Raw genomic sequence first — 22,087 nt, 5'->3', positions numbered from 1 at the left:
CTGCTGTTTATTTTTCTCCCAATAAAATATGCACCAGATGGATGTTGAGAAAATGGATTGAGACAATACGTTTTTGTAAAGGTGTTTCTCTTCTGCAAGTAAATCCATTCATATTACTTCACCAAAGGTTTAGGTCTAAGAAGGAGTAAATCAACCGTACAAATGACTTTAACTACTAATTAGAATATGTAATGGCTAGGGGACAATTCTCTATGGATCACTTGCATTTCTGTTTATCATGTGAGGCACTGGTTGCCCTTTGTTCCAGACGATCTTGTCAAGAAAGTCTTGTTGCAAACGGCCTCAGAAGATATCTATCTATAGATACAGATATAGATATAGATTTAAATATAGATATACATATAGATGTACATGACATATAGATATACATATATACACATACACATATATAGATGTACATATATATACATACATATACATATAGAAACATATATAGATATAGATATAAAGATATAGATATAAAGATATAGATATAGATATATAGATATAGATATAGATATAGATATAGATATAGATATAGATATAGATATAGATATAGATATACATAGATATACAACATCTTCAGAGCAAGGGGGAGGGCATGCTCACTGCCCACTATACAAGATTCAGGTTACCTAAGCACAAAGCTCCTCTTCTGCACTGCAACTCACAGCAAGTTTTGATATCACCTGGTCCTCTTTATACCAGTCTGTGATTACTGGGGTTTGCGATGCAAACTGCAAATGCAGGTACTATGGCAACTACTACTGCTATGAGAATAAAGTTCTTTGTCTCTTACCCAAGAGCCTCATGTTTTTTTGCCAGTATCCATGAAAGTGCGACAGGCTAACTTGTTAGCTTCCAAGAAGGATAAAAACCTTCGCCTCTTCACAGTTCTTGACAGCTACCACATATCTCCATTTCTCCTATTTGCAAAACAAAAAGCAAATAAAATCAGTCTATAAAATAGCATTTAAAAGGTATAAAAATGGATAGCATTTAAAGTTTTCATTTTGCCCCGATTTTGTTCTATGATAAATTTTAATATGTATCACCAGTTTGAACTTATTCAGATCATTTAAATAGCTTCACATATATCATTAAAAAGTGAGATATGTAATATGACAAGGAGTGGAAGTACATCAAGGAATATGCTTTTGATATTAGTTATTTATCAAAGTGAATCTACAGCCACTTATCTACTTGGAGCACTGCATTCATTTTTTAACAGAATATCAAACTCACTGAGTTTAAGTAATGATAATAAAAATAAAGTACATATTGTCACATACACATTATTTTTACTTGTTTATGTTCATATTTTTTTACTTTAAATTTTGTCAGAGCTGTAAGAATAATATATACATGTATATGTTATATACTTATATAATATATATATCAATATAAATTTAGATGTATTTATATTTCAATATTATTTATATATTTATGTTAGATATAAATTTATATATATTTTACACACGGATATATTTCACTCACATATGGAGGAACACGTGAATATTTAAGCCACATCACTATAATCTCCTTTGTTAAATACTCAACTGAATGTCTTCTGTATTTAAGCAGCATGAACAATAAAAAAGCTAAGAAACAAATTCATTCTACACATAATTTGCATATTTATCTTATATAATTATTTAAAATAGTTGCATACAATGTTTGTATGGGAGTGTATACAAGAATATAGGGGAAACAGAAGTATTTACTGAAAATTTTCATGGCTTTCTGTCATAGGCTCATGTCTGATCTCCTTCCTCATGTCTTCTTTTTTTATTTGTTTTCATGGAAGCGTAATTACCAAACAATATTATATACTAACAGATGTATAATATAATGATTCAACAATTCTATCTTGCCATTTGCAAATCATGTCTTTTTTATTTTATTTTTTTTAATGTGTATTTATTTATTTTGAGAAAGAAAGTGCATGCGAGCAGGGGAGGGGCAGAGAGAGAGGTAGAGAGAGAATCACAAACAGAATCCACACTGTCAGTGCAGAGCCCGACGTGGGGCTTGAAATCTTGAACCTTGAGATCATGACCTGACCTGAAATCAAGAGTCGGTTGCTTAACCGACTGAGCCATCCAGGCACCCCTTTTTTCTTTTTAATTTTAACTATTGCACAAACATTTCAAAGAAGTACTCCCGTGGTGGAGGGAAGACATGCAATTTTACATCCAGGTGTGATGCTGCAGATAGCACCAATGAGTTCTGCAGACACGTGGCAGCACTATTACCAACTCCATGTCATAGTTAGCTATACTAATAGTGTGCTTGCTAGAGCAGGGAACACATTCTCCCTAGATTTCATCAGCATGATTAATTTGTTGGCCCCAGTGTTGACCAGAATACTGGTGCTGGTGGGGCTACAGCTCTGAACAACGTTCACCAAGTTATTTCTCTCACCAAGAACAAGGACTAGCCTGAGGAATAGGTACAGCTTTAGTCAATCATTTTTAATACAGCTGCAAATGTCATTATGGAAAACTTGGAGACTAGAATTAAAATACATTTTTGAACTTTTAAGAAACTTTTCTAGCTCAGTAGACTATGAATGCTGTTAAATGTCCTTCAGATATAGTACCAGCATGACTCCATGCTTAGGATTAGGCCCTAAAAACCCAGACAGAAGTAGACATGAAAAAGAGACTTCTGGACATTTGCCACATTACTATTAGTTTGAAGACGCTTGAAGTCTATGCTTCCTCTTTCATTATTCCTGTTTTTAGACCTAGAAACTCCGAAGAGTCAATGTTACCATTTGTCCCAAATTGCTAAGCAGTATGCTCAAAAATACAGATAAGTAAAAAATTAAAACAAAAATGTTGATGGCTGTTATATCTAAGTTAGATGACAATGGAAGTATTTATTTGTTGTTTAAAACTAATTCTATATTGGGGCATCTGGGTGGCTAAGTCAGTTAAGTGTCCGACTTCAGCTCAGGTCATGATCTCGTAGTTTGTGAGTTTTTTTTTTAATTCAAGTCAGTTAACATATTGTGTAGTCTTGGCTTCAGGACTAGAACCCAGTGATTCATCTCTTACATATGACACCCAGTGCTCATCCCAAAAAGTGCCCTTCTTAAACCCCATCATACATTTAATCCCTGCCCCCACCCATCTCCCCTCCAGCAACCCTCAGTTTGTTCTCTACATTTAAGAGTTTCTTATGGTTTGCCTCCCTCTCTTTTTTCTCTTATTTTTTCCTTTCCTTATGTACACTGGAATATTACTCAGCAATGAAAAAGAACAAAATCTTGCCATTTGCAACAACATGGATGGAACTAGAGGGTATTATGCTAAATGAAATAAGTCAGAGAAAGACATATCATATGATTTCACTCAAACGTGGAATCTGAGTAACAGAACAGATGAACATAGAGGAAGGGAATGAATGACATTCTTTTTATCAGTATATTTTCATTTTCATTTCCTAGAATCTTATATAAATGGAATCATACAGTATGTGCTCTTTAGCCTGGCTTCTTTCATTCAGGGTAATTACTTAGAGATTCATGCTCTCATAGTTCAGGCAATAAGGACACCAGCAGATTATCACCCAGGAGGGCAGGAACAGCCATGGTTTTTCTCCTTCTGCCTCTGCATCGGGTGGCTTCTCCTTCAATGGCTATTTCTTCCCCATGGCTCTAGCTCCCATCATATTGGTTAACTGTGGTTTTAGATTCTGTTGACTCCAATTACCAATCTCTAGTAACATTATCTCTTTCTTCTCTTTGTCCCTCTACACTAGAGATGAGAGTGACTTCCTCAAGTTGCTAAGTATTGGTTTGCCTGACTCTACTTGGTTTGGTTCTCCATCATGTGAATAACCAGTAATTTCCATTAAATTCTGTCTGAGTTATAGAATTAGGGTAATTTCTGTTTTCCTGAATAATCTCTGACAGTTGCACTTAGCTAATTATATTGTTTTGATTTTCTAGCTGTGGATCCCTCTTTTCATTCCTAGAAAAAACTCAACTCAGTCACAAGCAATGAAATGCATTCAAGTCCCTTATGTCACATATAACCAAAACAAACAAACAAACAAAAAACAAAAGCAAAAACACCCCTGGGACTCTGATACTTCCTCTAAATAATTCTGTTTCTCTCCTCTTCTTCACATCCTTATCAAAAATAATTTTCTGCACTTACTAATATTTGTGTGTGTGTGTGTGTGTATTCAAAAAATTCTAAGATAAGGAATATAGAAGCTATTCATTCAGCTTGTAAAAAATTCCAGCACTACACATAAAACTCTATAGAATTACTTGTGGGAAACAGCCCAAGGGTACTCACAAGAATATTTATAGTCTTAAGTAGATTTATTAAGAAAATAGTGCAGCCACTATGGAAAACAGTATGGAGGTTACTGGAAAAATTCAAAATAGAACTATCATATGGTCCAGCAATTCCACTTCGGGGTATTTATTGGAAGAAAATGAAAACAATAACTCAAACAAATATATGTCCTATGTTCACTGCAACATCATTTACAATAGCCAACATATGGAAACAACCTAAGTGTCCTTCCGTGGATGAAGGGACAAGGATGTGATACACACACACACATATCTCACACACAAATATGCATATACACATTCACAGTAGAATATTATTCAGCCAAAAAAATGAATAAAATCTTGTTATTTGCAACAACATAGATGGACCTTGAGGACATTACACTAAGTGAAATAAGTCAGAGAAAGACAAATACTGTATGCTCTCATTTATATGTGGAATCTAAAAAAAAAAAAAAAAAAGAGCTCATAGATACAGAGAACTGACTAGTGGTTGCCAGAAGCAAGGGTGGAGGGTGAGTGAAATGGGTGAAGGTGGTCAAAAGGTATAAATCTCTAGTTATAAAATAAGTAAGTCTTGAGGATGTAACATATAGCATGGTGACTATAGTTAATAATATTGTACTGTATATTTGAAAGTTGCTAAGAGGATAGATTTTTTTTTTATTTTTTTAAAACTTTATTTATTTATTTTGAGAGAGAGAGAGAGAGGAGGGGCAGAGAGAGAGGAGAGAGAGAATCCCAAGCAGGCACCACACCATCGGTGCTGAGCCTGATGTAGGGCTCGATCTCACCAGCATCAGATAATGACCTGAGCCGAAATCAAGAGTCAGACCTTAACCAGCTGAGCCACCCAGGCAACCCCTAAGAGGATAGATCTTAAGAGTTCTCATCACAAGAAAAAAACCTGTAACTATGGGTAGTGATGGATGTTAACTAGACTTACTGTGGTGATCATTTCACAATATACACAACTATGGAACCATTATGTTGTACACCTAAAACTAATGTAACGTTGTATGTCAATTATATCTCAGTAAAAAATAAAGTCCATTAAAGAGAAAGAAGAATTACAGAGATCATAAGAACAACAAATTGGAAAAAAAAAGAAGAGGCTAATTTGAAAAAGAACTAAAATAATACCTAGAAATAAAAATACAGTTATTGAAATTAAAATCTCAGTAGACAAAAAATGAAAATATTTATAACATGCAAAAATTTCAAGAAACTAGAGAAATACTAAAGAAATAGAATGTAGGAAATAATAAAGTGCAGAAAATGATGAATTAGAAGACAATACCGCCAACAAACAAAAGACTGTTCTTTGAAAAGACTGATATAACTGACAGTTTTATAAGTATCATCACTTAACAAAAGAAACAGAAGCGATATTAGTTAAATAATGTACAAAATATGGGTGCAAAAGGAATTTAAATATTATAAGAGAACATTATAAATATCATTACTAAATGGTGCGCAAGGATAGGTTTTTGCATAAAAATTTATTTCAACTAATAAACTCAGAAAAAATGATAGAAATACAAAATTAACATCGTGTAACACTTAATTAATTAATGGATAAATATGTTAATCTTAAAAGATTGCAAACATTAACACAAAGGGAGACAAACATTAGGTTCCTTGCAATAAAAATTCACAATATCACCATGAATGTCTTTCCAAACAACAAAAAGGAGACAGTAAAAAGTTACACTTAATCTGGTGAATCTTCTAGTGATTTAAAGAAATACAGAAGGAGAAGGACACCAGTGTTGCAATCAGAAAAAATCCATGTCATGTGAAACTGGAAAAAACATGAGGTTATTTTTTTCAACAAGAAATGACACGGAAAACAGGTAATGTATATATGTGGGAGGGTGTAGGATCTATAAATTAATGGGCATAAAAAGCAAGGACAATGAATAGACTTTATTTGACCCAAATTAAAGAAAAACATTAAAAGGATGTCAGTCAGGTAAATTTGAAAAATAACTGGATATTTGAGTATATTAATTTTTTAAGTATTGAACATTTGCTTCACAAAGGAAACTTGTGTTTTAGAAATAGATACTTAAATATTTAAAGATGAAATGGCATGATATCTAGGATTTGTTTCTCGTTATTTCAGTGGCAGAAATGGGGGTAGATATGGGTATAAATGTAAACAGGTAGGTCATGTATTGATGATTGTTGATTCTGATGTCAGGTCTATCGGTTTTACCACGCTATTCTCTTTACTGCGGTGTATGGATGAAAATTTCTACAACAAATAGAATATGTATGTAGCCACTAAATTTCAAACTCCAAATGATAATAGAATATTATTCAGAAAAAGTATTAATTACTCAAGAGGTTCAAACAGAATAGAAAACTGTTACTGAGAAATACAAACGTAAACCATCCTCAAAGCTTCAGTCACCTTCAAATGTTTCAGGACAAGGGCAGTCAGGGACCAGTTCTACCAACTAACAAGCAAATAATTAATTGCCATCTCATGTAAGCACATCCAAAGCATCCCAAAATGGGGAATTTTCCAACTTATTTTCCTAGGCTAGCTCTCCTTGATAAGAAAACCAGCTGAGGACACTTTGAAAACAGAACACTTGAGCCAAGCTCACTCACCTACAAGCAAAGATCCTAAATAAATTCATCTAAGTTTCAATATAGCAGTGAATGAGAAGGAAAAAAAAAAAAAAAAGAGGCTGACTCCAAGAAATGTAACGATGCTATAACATTAGAAAAAACTGCCTAAAATATTACATTAACAGATAAGATTTAAAAGGGCATTTGATCATGTACTGAAGTACAGAAAAAACTTCTGAAAAAAATTCAACGTGAATGCATACTACCATTTGGCAGACTAACATTAGAAGAGAACTTCCATTTCCTCACGTCTATAGGAAACAAACTTAAATGTGAAATGTCTGTAGCATTCCCATAAATGTAAGGAACAGCACATAGCAGTATGCTACCAACTCTAACTGTTCAAAACCGGATCAGAATGCATAAGCCGAGAATAAGCATACAGAAATAAACGTTAGGAATAGTAAAAAGGAATAGAAATTATTTGCTTTAAATATGAGTATCATTTACAAAATCCAAAGGAAAAGGCTATTGATTATTTAAGTAAATAAATGACTATAAAAAAAACTGGTGTATAGATAACTACAGTAAAATCAAGAGCCTTGCCATACAATACAATAATTATTAGGACATGTATATATGTATTATAAATGAGAACCAAAAGTAAAATTAATTTCACTACACTGTTCAATATTAGATAAGATAAAAATACCTGGGTCTCACAAAATTATGCAGATCTGCCTCTTTCCTATAGGAAGTAGATCTTTTTTAACAGAAAGTTCCCAAAAGTCTGTTTGAATAGTGAAGAGAGCCTATGGTCACTATGCATTTTCTCTGACATCTCAGAACATGTTCTGGCCCCTCCTACCTAGTGCTGCAGTTTCTCAATCTCACACCCTGCCTAGGACACTGATCCGCCATCTGCAAGGGTTTAAGTTGAGAAACTGTCCAGAGTTTGGGGGGGGGGGGGTGGGAGGAGGGGTGGGGTGTGGGGGAGGGGTGTGGGAGGAGGGGCAGAGTGGAGGGGAGGTGGTGGGGAGGGATGTAGGAGGAGGGGCGGGTGGAGGAGGGGTGGGGTGGTGGAGGAGGGGGGGAGGGGCGGGATGGGGGAGGTGGAGGGGGGGAGGGGCGGGATGGGGGAGGGGGAGGGGGGAGGGGCGGGATGGGGGAGGTGGAGGGGGGAGGGGCGGGATGGGGGAGGTGGAGGAGGAGTGGGGTGGGGTGGGGTTGGAGTGGGGGGAAGGATGGGGTGGTAGAGAGGGGGATATTTCCCAGGGAGCCTTTAGTCAATGCACCAGGAGCCAAAATGAGAACCTACTTAGATATGACTTTGAGTACTACTGACACTTTAACAGGGAGGGCACCACAGAGTCACTCTTTATCGCCCGACTTCTGCAGTCCCCCCTTGTGAGGCCCCAGGCAGGAGGAGCCGGATGTGCCCACACTGACTTCCGTTTCTGGGGTCCGTGGGAGGTGCGCCCCTGTTCTGAGAGGGTCGCGGCGGATCGGTGGAGGGGGGAATCCATGTTCATCTCCGGTAAGATAAGAATATTGAGTAAGGTTTGAGGAACCCCCGCCTCCACTCCGTCCCTACAGACATAAGACTCCGCAGTCCTGCCACTGCAGTTAGCCCTAGATGGTTCCAGGCAGGGATTACCCGATGTACTGCTGGGTGAATTCTCCTTCGGAGAACTCAGATAAATAATAGCACCGAACCAGGGTGTTAGTATCAGAGGAGTAAGCGGAGGACGTAGAGTGAACTCAGTGGAACTTCCCCTCCTCCATAAGAGAGGAGCCCCCTCTGAGCCGTGCCCCTGCTGTCAGCCTTAGTAGACCCCAAGGGGTGAGGATATTTGACTCCAGTGTGTGCCTCAAGCGATCAGAGGACTGAGTCTCAGGCTCTGCCTGGAGTTGATGAACGCCCCTATTTGTGTTCTAGGAGAAACCAGAGCTCTAAAGAGCCCCACCCCTGCTGTGTGCCCTTGGAGGCTCCTAGTGTGGCCGCCATAAGGCTCGGGTGCCCCCTTGCTTCATCTTTTGGTTAGTTTCGGGAAGAGGTGTGCATAAGAGCCTTGGTCTAAGGCTATTTGACTCAGGTTAGCAGATGGAGGCCTAGGGGTGGTTTTGAGTGACGTTCATAACCTTGAAAAAGGACTGAGGGGAATTCCTCCCTCAAGACAAAAGGGGCCCCAAAGAATACTTCCCGTCTATAAGCCCTGGTGGATCCTTAGCAGGGCTGTGAGGCTAAGATGCCTCTCACTTTATCCTCAGTGGTCTCAGGGAGACAAGAGGAGATAACTTAGTTACTTCTAGGGGTCAAAGTGAGAACAGAGGGGGATGCACAGAGTCAGGACCTTCCTCTGTGATCAGCTCTGGAAAACCCTGGGGATATCTATCATTTTGGGTCTCCTCCCACTCCTACCCCCCCCTCCCCCCCACTGCATATTCTAGGATATCTGGTGGATGACTGCCTTGGTCTGATTATTATAGCCCTCAAAGTCTGCAGAAGGGAGGATAACTGGCAGTCAAGGAGAGGAGCCATAATAAGGAACCTGAGCATTGGGCAGACCACTCATCACAGAACAGAGGCTTTTCACAGAGCCCTCCATGTGATATCATCCCTCAAAGGGGTCCCTGGGGAAGATACGTTAGACTGAGTCCTCACCAAACTCCTCAAATTTTTCAAAAATGTATAATTCTTGCTCTGAGGGGATAGGTCTAAGGTCAGCCAAGAGAGCAGTCCTAGGCCCTGCAAGAAGCCAAGTTGTGGACTCTAAATGCAAAGTGAGAACCCTAATTATCCTAGGATGAAGAAGGTCCCACATAGCTTTGCCATTGCTGTCGTCTTAGGGCGGCCCTGGGCAGATGTGCTCAGATATAGTGCCCCTTCAGTTCCTCCTCCAGGACGTCAGTTGAGGTGAGGGCTTTGGAATGAAGAGGCAGCATCAAATCGGTTAATCAGAGGACCACAGGTCCTATCAGAAGTCAAGGAAATGGTGCTGAATGTGAATGGAAATGTCCCTTACTCCACAACAAGGGAGGCTCCATAGAGCCTGGACCTGCCAAACCCTGTATCAGCTCCCGTAGACTCAGGTAGGGGTGAAAAGCTTCAGCCCAAGGTGAACTCTGGCTACTTCCAGAGTCCTCAGAGGAAAGGCTAATCCAAAAAGAGGAGCCTTGTGGGATCCTAGAGCAGTACCCTCAAGGAACCTGAAGAAATGGCTGTTTGATAAAGCCCAAGGTGGTATCTCTCTGCCAAAGGATATCACACTATTTCATCCTCTTTTCTCCAGGTCACTGAATCATCTATTCTCTTTTCCACATTCGTGCCTGCTGTCCCTGACCAGAATCATGCCTCGGGGCCAGAAGAGTAAGCTTCGTGCCCGTGAAAAACGCCGCCAGGCTCGAGAAGGGCCAGAGCGTCTGGTGCCTGCTCAGACCACTGCCCCAGAGGAAGAAGAGTCTCCCTCTTCCCCATCTCCTCATTTCAAAGATGCTCCCCGGAGCTCCCCTGCCACGGGAACACCCAGGAGTCCTAAAGTTCCTGGAGGAGTCTGCTCCACCAGCACTACTGCTGCAGCTGCTTCAAACACAAAATTTAATGAAGATGCCAGCAATCAAGTGGAGGAAAAGCAAAATACCTCAAAGGCCAGGGATACCACTGAGCAATGTCGCAGAGGCCCTATAGAAGAGAAAGTTGCTCTGTTGGTATACTACCTGCTGTACAAGTATCAAGTGAAAGAGCCAATTACTAAGGCAGATATGCTGAGAAATGTAATCCAGATTTATAAGAATCACTTCCATGAGATCCTAAGGAAAGCCTCTGAGCACTTGGAGCTGGTCTTTGGCCTTGATGTAAAGGAAATGGATCCCAACAGGAACACCTATGTCCTTATCAACAAACTGGAACGGAGCTGTGATGCAAGAGTGAATGATAATGGAGCTGTGCCCAAGACAGGCCTGTTGATGACTGTCCTGGGTGTGATCTTCACAAAGGGCAACCGTGCCACCGAGGAGGAAGTCTGGGAAGTGCTGAATACGATGGGGTTATATGATGGAATAAAGAATTTCATCTATGGGGATCCCAAGAAGCTCATCACCAAAGATTGGGTGAAAGAAAAGTACCTGGAGTACCGCCAGGTGCCCAACAGCGATCCTCCACACTATGAGTTCCTGTGGGGCCCCAGAGCCTACGCTGAGACCAGTAAGATGAAAGTCCTTGAGTTTGTGGCCAAGACCCATGATACCGTCCCCACTGCCTTCCCAGGCTGGTATGAAGAGGCTTTGAGAGATGAGGAAGAGCGAGCCCGAGCCAGAGTTCTAGCCAAGGCTGGTACCGCTGCCATGGCCAGTGCACGTGCCAAGGCCATAGCCAGCAGCTTTTCCTACCCCAAGTGAAGGCTGAAGAAGGTTATTTACTATCTGTTTGAAGAGAACAGCTAATGTTCTCATTAGTGAAAAGTCAGGGTGGGGCTGGGGACCAGAGAATATATAACATGTTTGTGTTCTATGTAGGAACCTGGATATTTGTTTAAATGTTGCTCCTTTTAACAGAAAGTTTAAGTAGCTTCAGAGTATGAGTTTATGAATAAGTCACTCATTTATTGATGTTCATGAGTTTTAAGAGTAAGAGTTTTACAATTTTATAGAAAAAATTGGGAAATTTTCCATTTTATTTAGTTACTTGGAACATAACATCGTAGCATTTCCATGAAAGAACTCAGCAGTAAAATGCTGGGATCAACAAATAGTGTAAAAGATGATGAATTTTTTACATTCCTTTATCACCGTTTGGTCTGTTCTCTCAAGTTAATATAGACACACACACACACACACACACACACACATATATATATATATACATATATATATATACACACACACACACACATATATATATACACACTTAGATGTGCTTAGTTTATTCAATAATGTAGAATTAATTATAGCATAATAAATTAGACGTCTTGCACACTGTCTCGTTTATTTCTCAAACATTCCGTGAGCATCTGCTCTTTGGGAGTCTTCGTGCTAGTACTGGGAGTGTCAGGATAATCAAGACCCACTGTGCCCATAGAATTTGAGAGTGTAGAAGTAGCTGTCTTGTAGGACAGAGGATGGGATACACCCACTGGCCTCAGGGCACTTATCACTTCACTTCTCACATCCTCCCATGGGGAGGATCCAGATGTGAGAAGTCAAGTGTAAGGTGCCCTGAGGCCAGCGGGTCTGGGGCTTTGGGCAACTGCAACTCCTTTGGTGTGAGTCAGTTTTACAAGAAGCTGGGTGGTGGGTCAGATGAGGCTGTGGGGGCGGTGGGTAGGGGCCAGACCCCCAGAAGTTGTGTCCAGAGTTAAGAGACGTAAAGCCTGGAATGGAAAACTATTTAGCAGCTACTTTAAAATCATGAATTAACCAGAGAGAAATCTCCTGGGGAATGTAAGGTGTCCTGCATCCTTCCCCACGGTTCTTTTCCCAGTGCGGTTCAACACAGCACACAAAAATGATATGTTTTAGGCATATCATCCCCAGGGAGTTTCTGAGAAATAGAGGTGATACTCACATGACATGGGTATGCTTAGAAGCCACTGTGCTAGCAATCTTTGCTCTGGCCTCGAGAAACCTCCCACTACATTCAAGTTCATCTTATTAAGTTATGTGTAATTTGGCAAACTCCAAGTGAGGGATAGATTTTGAATGGAACTGAAATAAATGAAAAGAGAAGTGGTTTGGATGGAAGGACAGTTGGAGGGAGTTGGTTCTTGACCCCAACAACTCTTAAGTTCCACCTAACTGGGAAGACTCTCCCCAACATGCAATAAATAACATATCCTGAAAAGCACGCATAGTAAGTAATTTAGCTTTACTTGCTATGCATCATGTTGGCTGATTTGTTGTGCTGTCTCATAGGGTGCTGCATATTCTCTGATACCTCTTGGATTAAAAAAAATCACAGAGCAGATTTTAGTAAAGTCTGGGTCAAAAAAGTAATAGTCATAACTGCAAATTATTAAAAACAGAATACATGCTAGACATGTGCCGAGTACTTTCATACATTATATACATCCCAGGAGTCCTACAGAATAGGACCTCTCTAGCTCATTTCACAGAAAAGTCTTACAGAGCTTTGCAATTTTCCTGACTTCATCTGGCTCATAAATGTCAGAAGTGGGACTAGACATCTGGTCTGACTTCATTTAGGGTCCCTCACTATTCCACTCCTTGAATAAAGCAAATGTTTTGTCTCTTAATTCATTTCTACTCTCACTATTCCACAATATCTCAGGAAATTGAAATGAAGGACCCTGTGGCCAATGTATTAAGCCCAGCTGAAATAAATAAAGAAGAAAATGAGAATTAAAAACAATTTCAGGAGAGTTGGTGGGCTTAATTTACCTAGGCTCCTCCTGCTTCTACCCGCAGTGTTCCTTGAGAGCTGACTCCACCCAGGTCCCAGAATTTGGGACCAGTTCCAGCGCTTCCTGAATTACGTCACTCTTTCCCTGGGTCTTCCCAGTATGCCCTCATGTCAAAATCTCTATCCTGACCAGCTGTCCAACTTCCTTTCATAAGGCTGCACTCTGTTCACAGTGAAATAGAAGCCCCAGAATCACGTGCCTTTCCCCTAACTTAGTGCATTCCAAACTCCTGAAGGTGTCCCCTGTCTGTCCTATGCCTGACCACGGAATCCCTCTGTGATAACAGTAATCCCATCCATGTGGTTGTTTACTTTGGCAGTGAAGTTTAGACTGCTCATCTGCTCTTGGTGCTTCTCTCTCACTCAAAGTTTTTTTTTTCCAATTTAGCTTGTGAGCAGTTGAGCAGTCTGATTTGGCACAGGATCTACTGATTCTTGAAAGATAACCCTGAAGTTAGGGAATATTTTTTTTAATTTATTTTTTTAAGTTTATTTATTTATTTATTTTTATTTTTGAGAGAGGCAGGGACAGCGTGACCAAGGGAGGGTCAGAGAGAATCTTAAGCAAGCTCCGGGTGTCAGGACAGAACCGGATGCTGGGCTTGCAAGACCGTGACCTGAGCCAAAACCAATAGTCAGATGCTTGATCGATAGAACCACCCAGGTGCCCCTAAAGAGTTTTTAGAAAGCAGATGGGATTAGTAAGACAAAAGAACTTAATCTGATAAAATATTTGAGACTGGCCACTGAATCCATAAACTGATGAGTGAGCTTAACTAAGTGGTCAGGAACCAAAGCCTCCCTCCTAAGTGGTAGATGATGAAGGTGTGAAGAAATCACTATATAGCAACAAGCAGCAGAAGCTGGATTCCTAAAAACTCAGGTGTCCTTCCAGGAGAATGTAGTAACTTTCTATTGCCGACAAATTGTCATAAATCAAGGCACTTAAAACAACACACATTTATTATCTCACCTTTCTGTAGGTAATACATATGAGTTGGCTGTGCTGTTTTCTTTGTTCAGGGTTACACAAAGCCCAAATCAAGCTGTCAGTCAGGGTTCTTATGGGGAGATACTGAGAAGAATCTCATTCCACACTTGCACAGGTTGCTTTAGGAATCCAGTTCTATGAAGAATTCAGTTCTCTGTAATGATAAGACCTAGGCCACGTTTCCTTGCTGACTGTCAGCTGCAGCTGCCATAGCTCCTCAAGGCCTCCCTCCAGTCCTTGCAAATGGGCCCCTACTTCAGAAACAGCATGTTGACTTTGTCTCATGTGGAAACTCTCCTACTCCCACTGTGCTGCATCTCTGTTCTGCCTCTGGCCAAACAAAAGTCCTCTGCTTATAAGGGCTCATGTCATTAGATTGAGTCTGCTCAGGTAATACATTATAATCTCCCTCTCTGAAGGTCCATTCCTTAATTTTAATGGCATATGCAAAGTGCCTTTGACCATGTGACATAACATATTCACAAGTTGCAGGGATAAGGGTATGGGCATCTTTGTGGAACAATCATTCAGTCCACCACCAAGACAGCAAATATCTCCCTGGCAGACACACCAGTTTTCATAAGAAAAGAAAAAAACTTCACCAGCATAATCCTGACTCTTGTCTCTATCTGCCTCAGAGGGAAATCCTAATTTTTCAGTGTGCTTAAAGACACCTGAACAAGTGTTCAGCCACATTCTTCAGGTAGTGGATAGCAGAGACTCACAAATTATAGGTTTTCCATGCAGCAAAAGGAATCAGAAAATTCTGAGTGTATTGAGATTATAACATTATTATAATCCGTGGTCAGAGCAGAAAGGGGCTATACAGTGAAAAGGGGTGACATCTTCCTGCTGAGATTATTTCCAGTGCCCTTTAGAAAACTGGTGTGATCTTGTATTTGAAAACACTGGTCACACATGGGCACTAGAAAAAGTTGTTGAACGGCAGCTACATTTGATCTTCTCAGAAAATCCTCCAGGAATAAAGAGGGCTAATGTCATAGCAAATTGTAATAGTTGCTGTTTTCTGAGTGCCTATTATGTAACAGTTAATGGGAAGGTCTGCAGATGCTCAGTTACTTTATGTCTTGTTCTCTATCCTTGGAGGCTACTTGACACTCTGCTAGTAGTTAGGAAGGGTCAAGTGACTATCCTTGGCACTGAAATATGAGCAGAAGCATGCCTCTCACCTCCAGACAAAGGTATCTGAGAACTAGTATGCCACTTGCACGCTTTTTGTTTTATCGAGCAGCACACATACAGAGCCTGTGTTGGGCTGGGGAAGTTCATGACGGAAACACCCTGGATCCTGGGATCACCTGACAATTGAAACACCTTGCCAATGCTCATCAAATGTTATGTACCTAAGAAATAAAACGTTGTCATGTGAAGCAATTCTAAACCACGTTTTCCCATTATATCTCATAAATACTTTAGCTGAATAATACACAGATACTATTTCTGTTCTCTTATGTATTTTAATTACAAAGAAAATAGGGCATATATTCATGTTGCCAAAAAATTCTAATAATAGGGATAGATTATAATTCTGCTTCCTTACTATGTTCCTCCAAATTTTATCCCATCCCGGAGGTAACTGCATTAAAAAATCTTGTGTGTAGTATTTTAAGATTTTTTTCCAGGACTATTCTTACATACATGTATTGGAAAAATACACCGTGGATTTTAAAAATACATGTATAACAGTGTACATATCATTTTGCTTCTTGCCCTTGTCACTGAATAAAATAAATGCAGGATCTTTCCGAGAGAGCACAAACAGATCCACCTCACCCTGTTAACCACCCTCTAGAATTCTAAAGTGTGTATGTACCAAAATTAATTTAACCATTCGCCTCTTGAAGGATACACAAGTTGCTTCTCATGTGTCGCTATGATTAAGAGAACTGACATCAACATCATTGAACATCAATTCTTGGGAAAATGTGGATGTTTTGTTATGGAGAGATGTAGAACAGTGCAATTAAAGTGGAAAGAATCTGATGACAGTAAATTTTTACAAATCTTCTTGATATTCTGTTTTTTTAAATTTTTTTAACGTTTATTCATTTCTGAGAGACAGAGAGAGACAGAGCATGAGTGGGGAAGGTGCAGAGAGAGAGCCAGACACAGAATCTGAAACAGGCTCCAGGCTCTGAGCTGTCAGCAAAGAGCCCGATGCGGGGCTCGAACTCACAAACCACGAGATCCTGACCTGAGCTGAAGTGGGACGCTTAACCGACTGAGCCACCCAGGCGCCCCAATTGATATTCTGTTCTAATAATGCTATATCAAATTATTTTTCATATATTTATGTATGTGAATAAATTAGGCTCTCATTGGCATTTTACTTTATCAACTTTTTAAATTTTGGTCAACTTTTGATCAAAAGTATATTATCTCACTGCTACTTTAATTTGTATTTCCCTATTTCCTAAACAGATTAAGCAGAAAATTAATCACTCACCCATATAAAGCAGGATTTCTGCAGTGTAGATTAAGTACTAGGATTCTTCTGGGTGCATAGTTTAAAATTCTATGTCCAAAAGATTTTCCCCTTTCCTTTGAGAACATAGGATTTGTCAGAATGACCAGGTACCAGGAAATGGGCCTGGACAGGAAAACATCAATAAGTGAGGACTATCAAGAGGACCAGGGGTGAAGGAAGTAGAGCAACTTCCAGAATCCATGAGACAGCCCAGGGCAGCTGGTAGTCAGGGACCTGAACGTAGGCTTCAGCAAAAATAGACAAGGTGCCAGAAGGAGAGAACGTGGGGAATCTGGTAGAGGGTACCAGATAGCTGGATAGGCTAGGGAATCTGTATCTTCACTGCCAGCCCAACGTTTTAGAGTGATGTGAGTGAGTAGATCTGCTGGATGAAGGGACCCTAGAGGCATGCCCGATAGCCCCCTCACCCCAGAGTGCCCCCTGCCCACCGTCGGGCAGCATATAGCTGGCTGCCCCTGTGTCACCCACCAAGTAATGTTACTGATGGAACCTGGAAGAGCTACATCTCTTCACTACTCTAATCATTCTATGCATCCTTGCCAGTGTACCGGAGCCATGAGTGGTCTTGACGGACCACTAGCCTGATGGACAAGGCTAATTCTTCCCCTATGCTGTGGCCCTCCTGACACTGAGATTGAGGCTCTGCAAGCGGCTGGGCTTGGTTGGTGATTCAGAATGTTTCAAAAAAGGCGAGTATTACCAGTGAGTGCTGGAAGGAGGTGTGTAGCTGCAAGGAGGGGAATGGGAGGGGGAGTTCGCTGAGGCTCATTACCCCAGTGACTCTGGGAAGAAAGGGCTGTGTATAGACCTGTCTTGATAAATAACCCAGGTGTTATCCTCAGCTTAGATTACCTCCCGTGCTTCCTGACTTCTTTGCACACCAGAGGGCAGATGTACTCTGGCTGTGTCTTGTCCTTGTTGCTACCAGATGCTGACTGGAGGGGGGGGGGGGGTGGGCCCACAATGGGAATACCTACAGGTGGATGGAGAGCCATTGGAGATGGTAAACTTCTTTGTTAAGCTGGGAATAATGGGTATATGTGGAGTTCAAAACTATTATCGCTATAACCCTGACTCGATTGAATTGAAAATTTAAAAATATTTAAGAAAAAAGTTTTAAAAAGTATCCTGGACTAACCATTCCCCACATTATAGCACGATCTACAGAAAATTTTATATCATGATCCTCAGGCCAGGAGAGGGAGGAGTCCCAGACTCCAAGAAGTAAAAGTGAAGATCCTGAGGGAGTTCTTTGGGAACCACTCAACCCATAACAGAATGGACCCACACAGACCTGTCCCTGCTATGTGAGCAATTCTAAGCCGGTGACTGGGTGTTAGATCCGGGCATTGTTTCACTTCACCCTCTGGCATCTGGTGATGGAGGGTTGGGGGTAGGGGATGCCTGAAGACAAAGCCTTTGCTTAAGCCTGGCTGACTCAGATCAGCAGACTGACTAGTCCCAGACCTCCGAGGAGTCAATGAGATCTATATGTGAGTTTTGCCAGAGTCCTCTACCCCCACAAAACAGTGTCCACCCCTCACCTCCAAGAGCCACACCCCTTCCCTCAGCCACAGATGGGAATGGCCGGAAGTAGCTTCCCACAACTTCTGTCTCTGACCTGTGAGTGAAGTGAAACATTGTTCCAGGGTGTCATGTCAGGTGAGCTGAGCAAAAGAATTCTCGGGAAGAATTCCAGATGCTGTCTGGAGTTTGGGTAAAGACCCTTACACTTGAGGTCTCCCCCACCTGCTCGCGTGTGCGCGCGTGCACACACACACACACACACACACAGAAGGGGGCTGACAGAATCCTGGTAGGCCCTGGACAAGGATCACCTGATGTAGTACTGTTTCAATTCCCCCTCTGTGGATAGGGAGTTGACGGTATCAGACCAGGGTTTGGCATTAGACCTTCCAGCAGTTAAGTTGAAGATCGTAAGGTCTGAGGGAACTTAGAATCCACGACAGATGAGAAAGGCTACTCAGAGTCTGGGCCCCTAGTGTCAGGCCTGGGAGGCCCCTGTTGGGAGTGGCTGGTTACAATACACCAAGATTCTGCCTCTGGCATCTCAGGGAAGTGAAAGAATTGGTGCAAAGGGGATGGTGTAAGTTAGAGGGAGAAGACCCAGGCCCTGGTCAGGAGGTGAGATAAGGACTCTTTGTGAGGTATGAGGATACCCACTATCTAATAAGAGGAGGCTGGACAGAGTCTGGCCCTGCCATCAGCAACAGTGGTCCTTGGGCAAGGAATATCTGATGTAGCACCCTCGAAATTCTTCCTTTGGAAATGCAAGGAGGAGATGGCACTGGGCCAGAGTTTCTGGCCGCAGGCCAGCAGATGGAAGGGTCCCATGTCCTAACATAGGTAAAGGTTAGGACACTAACTGAGGTCTGAGTGACCTTGCACCCCAAAAGAGATGGGTTTTCACAGAGTCCTGACACTGCTCTCAGCCAGCCCAGGGGAGGGGTCGAGGTGACAGTGGTTGGATGCAAAACATTTTGAAGTACAAAATCTGGCATTTCAAACAATTGAGCCGCTTCATGTGAGAGGGGCTGCTTTAGGTCATCAGAGGAACTACTTCTAGGTCCTGCCAGGAGGGAATGAGAGTGGTGAGAAGGACCTTGACTAAGTTCTGAGGGAACCAGTGACTTCATATTAAACTGGGCCTGCACAGAGTGCCAACCATGCTATAAGCCCTGAGGGGTATTATGTAGATGTGTTTGGCTAAGGGCCCCCTATCTACCTACTCAGTAATTTTTTAAAGGGCCTTACCTTGAAAAGATATGTCTCAAAGCAGGAAAGGGAAGAGTACCAGCTCCTACCAGAAAAAAGGTAAGGACCCTGAGTGAGGAATAAGGACTCTAATTACCCCAGGATGGACAGGGTCCTTCTGAGCTCTTCCCTTATGGTCATCCTTGGGAAGATATGGTCAGCTGAGGTCTCCCTCAATTTCTCCTCTGGAATCAAAGGGAAATGAGGTAATTGAAATGAGGTTAGATAAAAGCTAAATAAAGGGACCCCAGATGGTGTCAGAAGCCATGATGATAGCCCTGAAAGTGAATGAGAGAAAAGCATTCTACCCCAAACAGAGGGGCCTCCATACAGCCTGGATATTCTAGGCCTTGCTGTCATCCCAGTAAGCCCCAGACAGATCTGGCAGTAGTTTAAGGTGAAGTCTAGTTACTTTCACAGGGTTCTCAGGAAATAGGCTGAAAAGAATAGATGAACCTTGTGGATTCCTTGAGAAGTACCCACAAGAAAACCTTGTTTTCTTGGCAGAGGCCAACATCAATAAGGCCAAGTTGGCATCCCCTTGTGAACAGGCACACAGCATCTTATCCTCTTTCCTCCATGTCACTGGTTCATCTGCCCACATTTCTGCTGCACCAGAACAAAGCCATCATGCCTCGGGGTCCGAAGAGCAAGCTTCGAGCCTGTGAGAAACGTCACCAGGCCGGAGAAGAGTCACAGAATCTTGTAGGTGCTCAGCCCACTGCTTAGTTCTGCTCCTCTTCCTCCCTTCATTCCAAGGGCATTCCCTCAGAGCTCACCTGCTGGATAATTTGCAATCCCCAGGGTCCTCAGAGAGCAACATTCACCACCACTACTGCTGCAGCTGTTTCATTCATGAGATTGAACAAAGGTGCCAATGAAGCAGAGGAAAGACCAAGATCCTCCCAGAGCCCAACAGACACTCAGCACTTCCATAGAAGCCCTCTAGGGGAAAAGGTGTTTATATTGGTATACCACTTGCTCCACAAATATCAAATGAAAGTCCATTAGCAAGGCAGATATGCTGAGGAATGTAATTCAGATCTGCAGGAATCACTTCCATGAGATCCTTGGGAAAGCCTCTGATCACCTGGAGCTGGTCTTTGGCCTTGACATGAGGGAAGTGGATCCCAATAGGCACATCTATGTCCTGGTCAACAAACTGGAACCAACCTATGATGGGAGATTGAGTGTTGATAGTAGTGTGCCTGAGACCGGTCTGCCGATGACTGTCCTGGGCGTGATCTTCACAAAGGGCAATTGTGCCACTGAGGAGCAAGCCTGAGAAGTGCTGACTATGATGGGGTTATATTCTGGGCAGAAGCACTTCATCTATGGGGAGCCCAGGAAGCTCATAACGAGAGTTTTGGTGAAAGAAAATTACCTGCAGTACCAGCAGGTGCCTAACAGTGATGCTCCATGCTATGAATTCCTGTGGGGCCCCAGAGCCCATGCTGAAACCAGCAAGATGAAAGTTCTTGAGTTTTTGGCCAAGGTCCATAATACCGTCCCCACGGCCTTCCCGCTCTATTATGAAGAGGCTTTGAGAGATGAGGAAGAGCAAGCCTGAGCCTGAGCCGCAGCCAGGGCTCATACCGCTGCCATGGCTAGTGCATGTTCCAAGGCCATGGCCAGCAGCTCCTCCCACCCCTAGTAGAGTCTGAGGCAGATTCTTCATTTTTATTTTTTCAATCTATGTTCTCATTAGTGGAAGGTTGGGGGGTGGGTAGATATAACAGAATGTATAACGTGCTTATGTTCTTATTCCATGCGTTAACTTAGATAAATTTTTTATTAGTTCTCCTTGTGACAGAAAGTTTATTAGCTTCAAAAATTCAAGTTTATGATGACATTTTCAAATTTGTGCTGTATATGAGATTTAACAGTAGGAGATTGTTATTTTGTAAACCAAATTGGGAAATTCCTCATCTTATTTACTGATTTAGAACATGATAACATGTCAGTGGATTAGGCATTTCTTTGGAAATGTGAAAAGAATTCAGCAGTAAAATACTTAGGGTCAAGAAATAGAGAAAAAAGTAAAAGATGGCCAAATATTGCATTTTCTATTCACTTTTAGTTTGTTTCAAATTAAATGATATATGTTTGTATAGATAGATATACAGATAATGAAAGAATGTAGAATTAATTACATCATAATAAATTAAACCTCTTGCACACTGTCTCATTTATTTCTCAAACATTCCTTGAGCATTTGTTCTGTGGGAGGCCCCGTACTAGTACTGGAGTATCAGGATAAATAAGACCCACTGCACCTAGAGAATTTTAGTGTCGAAGTAGCTGTCAAGTAGGGAAGAGGATGGGATACACCCTAAGACCTAAGGACATGTCAGAAGAAGGAGAAGAGATGCGGGGATCCAGGTATGAGAAGTCAAGTGTAAGGTGCCCTGAGGCCAGTGGGTCTGGGGCTTTGGGCAACTGCAAGTCCTTTGGTGTGAGTCAGTTTTACAAGAAGCTGGGTGGTGGGTCAGATGA

General features: G+C 41.6%; 1 protein-coding gene and 1 pseudogene across 1 annotated transcript; both read left to right on the top strand.

Annotated features, from left to right (window-relative positions):
- The first annotated feature begins 10,201 nt into the window (after positions 1–10,201).
- On the top strand, positions 10,202–11,301 carry LOC109249351 (melanoma-associated antigen B10-like). Its single transcript, XM_019419715.2, has one exon. It carries the CDS (start codon positions 10,250–10,252, stop codon positions 11,294–11,296), a length of 1,047 nt encoding a protein of 348 aa, XP_019275260.1. The 5' UTR covers positions 10,202–10,249; the 3' UTR covers positions 11,297–11,301.
- Positions 11,302–20,221: 8,920 nt separating this feature from the next.
- LOC109249352 (melanoma-associated antigen B10-like) lies at positions 20,222–21,245 on the top strand (annotated as a pseudogene).
- The last annotated feature ends 842 nt before the right edge of the window (positions 21,246–22,087 follow it).

This window comes from Panthera pardus, unplaced genomic scaffold (assembly GCF_024362965.1).
Source record: "Panthera pardus isolate Hobbes unplaced genomic scaffold, ASM2436296v1 HiC_scaffold_27, whole genome shotgun sequence".
Taxonomy (NCBI): domain Eukaryota; kingdom Metazoa; phylum Chordata; class Mammalia; order Carnivora; family Felidae; genus Panthera; species Panthera pardus.
Note: the sequence above shows the minus strand (reverse complement) of the source record. Positions and strands in the feature narration are given on the sequence as shown.